At 57.4% G+C, this 3,993-nt stretch overlaps 1 protein-coding gene across 1 annotated transcript in view; it reads right to left on the minus strand.

The window, feature by feature from the left end:
• The window catches only part of KAT8 (lysine acetyltransferase 8), a gene marked incomplete at its 5' end in the record, with an annotated part of 16,877 nt that overhangs the window by 5,763 nt on the left and 7,121 nt on the right, over positions 1 to 3,993 (minus strand). The window contains 1 exon segment of the mRNA XM_021383590.1: positions 2,084 to 2,359. Within this exon segment, the coding sequence (XP_021239265.1) occupies positions 2,084 to 2,359 (276 nt within the window).

Here is a 3,993-nt window from a genome sequence, read left to right on the forward strand (position 1 = left end):
GCGGGGACAACAACGTGGTGACAACAACAACGCGGTGACAACAACAATGCGGTGACAACAACGTGGGGACATCAACAGCGCGGTGACATCAACAATGCGGGGACAATAACGGGGTGACATCAACAGCGCGGTGACAACAACAGCGCGGTGACATCAACAACGCGGTGACATCAACGATGCGGGGACAATAACGGGGTGACAACAACAACGCGGGGACATCAACAATGCGGTGACAACAACGTGGGGACATCAACAGCGCGGTGACATCAACAATGCGGGGACAATAACGCGGTGACATCAACAATGCGGTGACATCAACAACTCGGTGACATCAACAGCGCGGTGACATCAACAACGCGGGGACAATAATGGGGTGACATCAACAGCGCGGTGACAACAACGCGGTGACATCAACAGCGTGGTGACAACAACAACGCGGGGACAATAATGGGGTGACATCAACAGCGCGGTGACATCAACAATGTGGTGACATCAACAACGCAGTGACAACAACGCGGTGACAACAACAACGCGGTGACAACAACAATGCGGTGACAACAGCGCGGTGACAACAACATGGGGACATCAACGCGGTGACAACAACGTGGTGACATCAACAGCACGGTGACATCAACAACGCGGGGACAATAACGGGGTGACATCAACAGCGCGGTGACAACAGCGCGGTGACAACAACGCGGTGACATCAACAGCGCGGTGACATCAACAGCGCGGTGACATCAACAACGCGGTGACATCAACAATGCAGTGACAACAACAACGCGGTGACAACAACAACACGGTGACAACAATGCGGTGACATCAACAGCGCGGTGACAACAACGCGGTGACATCAACAACACGGTGACAACAACAGCGCAGTGACATCAACAACGCGGTGACATCAACAGCGCGGTGACAACAACAACGCGGTGACAACAACAACACGGTGACATCGACAACGCAGTGACATCGACAGCGCGGTGACATCAACAATGGGGTGACAACAACGTGGTGACATCAACAACGCGATGACAACAACAACACGGTGACAACAACAACACGGTGACAACAACAACGTGGTGACATCAATGATGCGGGGACAATAACGGGGTGACATCAACAACACGGTGACAACAACACGGTGACATCAACAGCACGGTGACATCAACAGCGCGGTGACATCAACAGCGCAGTGACATCAACAGCGCGGTGACATCAACAACGCGGTGACATCAACAACACGGTGACAACAACAACGCGGTGACAACAACAACGCGGTGACAACAATGCGGTGACATCAACAGCGCGGTGACATCAACAATGCGGTGACATCAACAACGCGGTGACATCAACAATGCGGTGACATCAACAGCGCGGTGACATCAACGATGCGGGGACAATAACGGGGTGACATCAACAGCGCGGTGACAACAACAACATGGTGACAACAACAACGCGGGGACATCAACGATGCGGGGACATTAACGGGGTGACATCAACAGCGCGGTGACAACAACAACACGGTGACAACAACGCGGGGACATCAACAACGCGGGGACAACAACGCAGGGACAACAACGCGGGGACAACAACGCGGGGACAACAACGCGGGGACATCAACAGTATGGGGACAAGAATGGGGCGACAACAATGGGGCGACAACAACGCGGGGACAATAACGTGGGGACAACAACGTGGGGACAACAGCGTGGGGACAACAGCGTGGGGACAACAGCGTGGGGACAATAATGTGGGAACAATAACATGGGGACAACAATGGGGGACAACAACGCGGTGGTGACAACAATGGTGTGACAATAATGCGGCGGTGACAACACGGCGGTGACAACAATGGGGTGGGGACAACAATGGGGGGGTGACAACAATGGGGGGGTGACAACAATGGGGGGGTGACAACCACGTGGTGACAACAATGGGGCGGTGACAACGCGGTGGTGACAACAACGTGGTGACAACAATGGGGTGGTGACAACAATGTGGCGGTGACAACAACGGGGTGGGGACAACAACGGGGTGGGGACACTGTGGGGACCCTCCCCCCCTGCCCCCATGTCACCTAATGCGGTTGACAACAACGGGGTGCTGACAGCGTGGTGATGACAACAACGGGGCGGGGACAACAACGGGGTGGTGACAACCACGGGGTGGGGACACCGTGGGGACCCTCCCCCGTCCCCCCCCGTCCCCGTGTCACCTTGGAGAAGTATCCCACGATGTGCGCGCCCTGGCGATCCACCTCGGTCAGCAGGTAGAAGACGAAGGGCTCCACGTCGAAGTACAGCGTCTTGTGGTCCAGGAACAGCTTGGCCAGCAGGCACAGGTTCTGGCAGTAGATCTGGACGGGGACAGGGGACAACGTCACCACNACCATGTTGAGCGACTGCAGCGTGCTGATGATGTCGGTCTGCGTGATGCTGGTCATCTGGCTGCGGGGGGTGGGGGGGGGGTACTGGGCTTACTGGGAGGTACTGGGAGCTCACTGGTCCTACTGGGAGCTCACTGGTCTGACTGGTGGCCAACCGAGCTCCTGGGTGGAGATGGGAAGCTCTCCAGCAGCGCCCAGAGCCTGAGCTCCTGGGGTTCCTGGTGGGGTTGGTGGCATCTCCTGGGGTTCCTCGTCTTACTGGGAGGTACTGGGAGCTTACTGGGAGGTACTGGGAGCTTACTGGTCCTGCTGGTGGCCAATGGAGCTCCTGGGTGGAGATGGGAAGCCCTCCAGCAGCGCCCAGAGCCTGAGCTCCTGGGGTTCCTGGTGGGGTTAGTGGCATCTCCTGGGGTTCCTCGTCTTACTGGGAGGTACTGGGAGCTTACTGGGAGGTACTGGGAGCTTACTGGGAGGTACTGGGAGCTTACTGGTCCTACTGGTGGCCAATGGAGCTCCTGGGTGAAGATGGGAAGCCTTCCAGCAGCGCCCAGAGCCTGAGCTCCTGGGGTTCCTGGTGGGGTTAGTGGCATCTACTGGGGTTCCTTGTCTTACTGGGAGCTTACTGGGAGGTACTGGGAGCTTACTGGGAGGTACTGGGAGCTCACTGGTCCTACTGGTGGCCAACCAAGCTCCTGGGTGGAGATGGGAAGCCCTCCAGCAGCGCCCAGTGCCTGAGCTCCTGGGGTTCCTGGTGGGGTTGGTGGCATCTATTGGGGTTCTTTGTCTTACTGGGAGCTTACTGGTCTTACTGGGAGTTTACTGGGAGCTTACTGGTCCTACTGGGAGCCTACTGGAGGCTAACAAAGCTCTTTGGTGGAGATGGAAGCCCTCCAGGAGCTCACGTTCCTGGGGTTCCCGGTGGGGTTGGTGGCATCTATTGGGGTTCCTCGCCTTACTGGGAGCCTACTGGTCTTACTGGGAGTCTACTGGTCCTTCTCGGAGCTTACTGGTCCTACTGGGAGCTTACTGGGAGCTTACTGGTCTTACTGGGAGCTCACTGAAGGCCAGAAGAGCTCCTGGGTGGAGATGGAAGCCCTCCAGGAGCTCGCGTTCCTGGGCTTCCTGGTGGGGTCGGTGGCATCTCCTGGGGTTCCTCGCCTTACTGGGAGCTCACGGGTCTTACTGGGATCTTACTGGGAGCTCACGGGTCTTACTGGGATCTTACTGGGAGCTTACTGGTCTTACTGGGATCTTACTGGGAGCTTACTGGTCTTACTGGGAGCTCTCTGGAGGCCAACAGAGCTCCTGGGTGGAGATGGAAGCCCTCCAGGAGCTCACGTTCCTGGGCTTCCTGGTGGGGTCGGTGGCATCTATTGGGGTTCCCCGCCTTACTGGGAGCTCACGGGTCTTACTGGGATCTTACTGGGAGCTCACGGGTCTTACTGGGAGCTTACTGGTCCTACTGGGAGCTCACTGGAGGCCAACAGAGCTCCTGGGTGGAGATGGAAGCCCTCCAGGAGCTCACGTTCCTGGGCTTCCTGGTGGGGTCGGTGGCATCTCCTGGGGTTCCTCGCCTTACTGGGAGCTCACGGGTCTTACTGGGA

The sequence above is a fragment of the Numida meleagris genome, unplaced genomic scaffold (assembly GCF_002078875.1).
Source record: "Numida meleagris isolate 19003 breed g44 Domestic line unplaced genomic scaffold, NumMel1.0 unplaced_Scaffold425, whole genome shotgun sequence".
Classification (NCBI taxonomy): Eukaryota; Metazoa; Chordata; class Aves; order Galliformes; family Numididae; genus Numida; species Numida meleagris.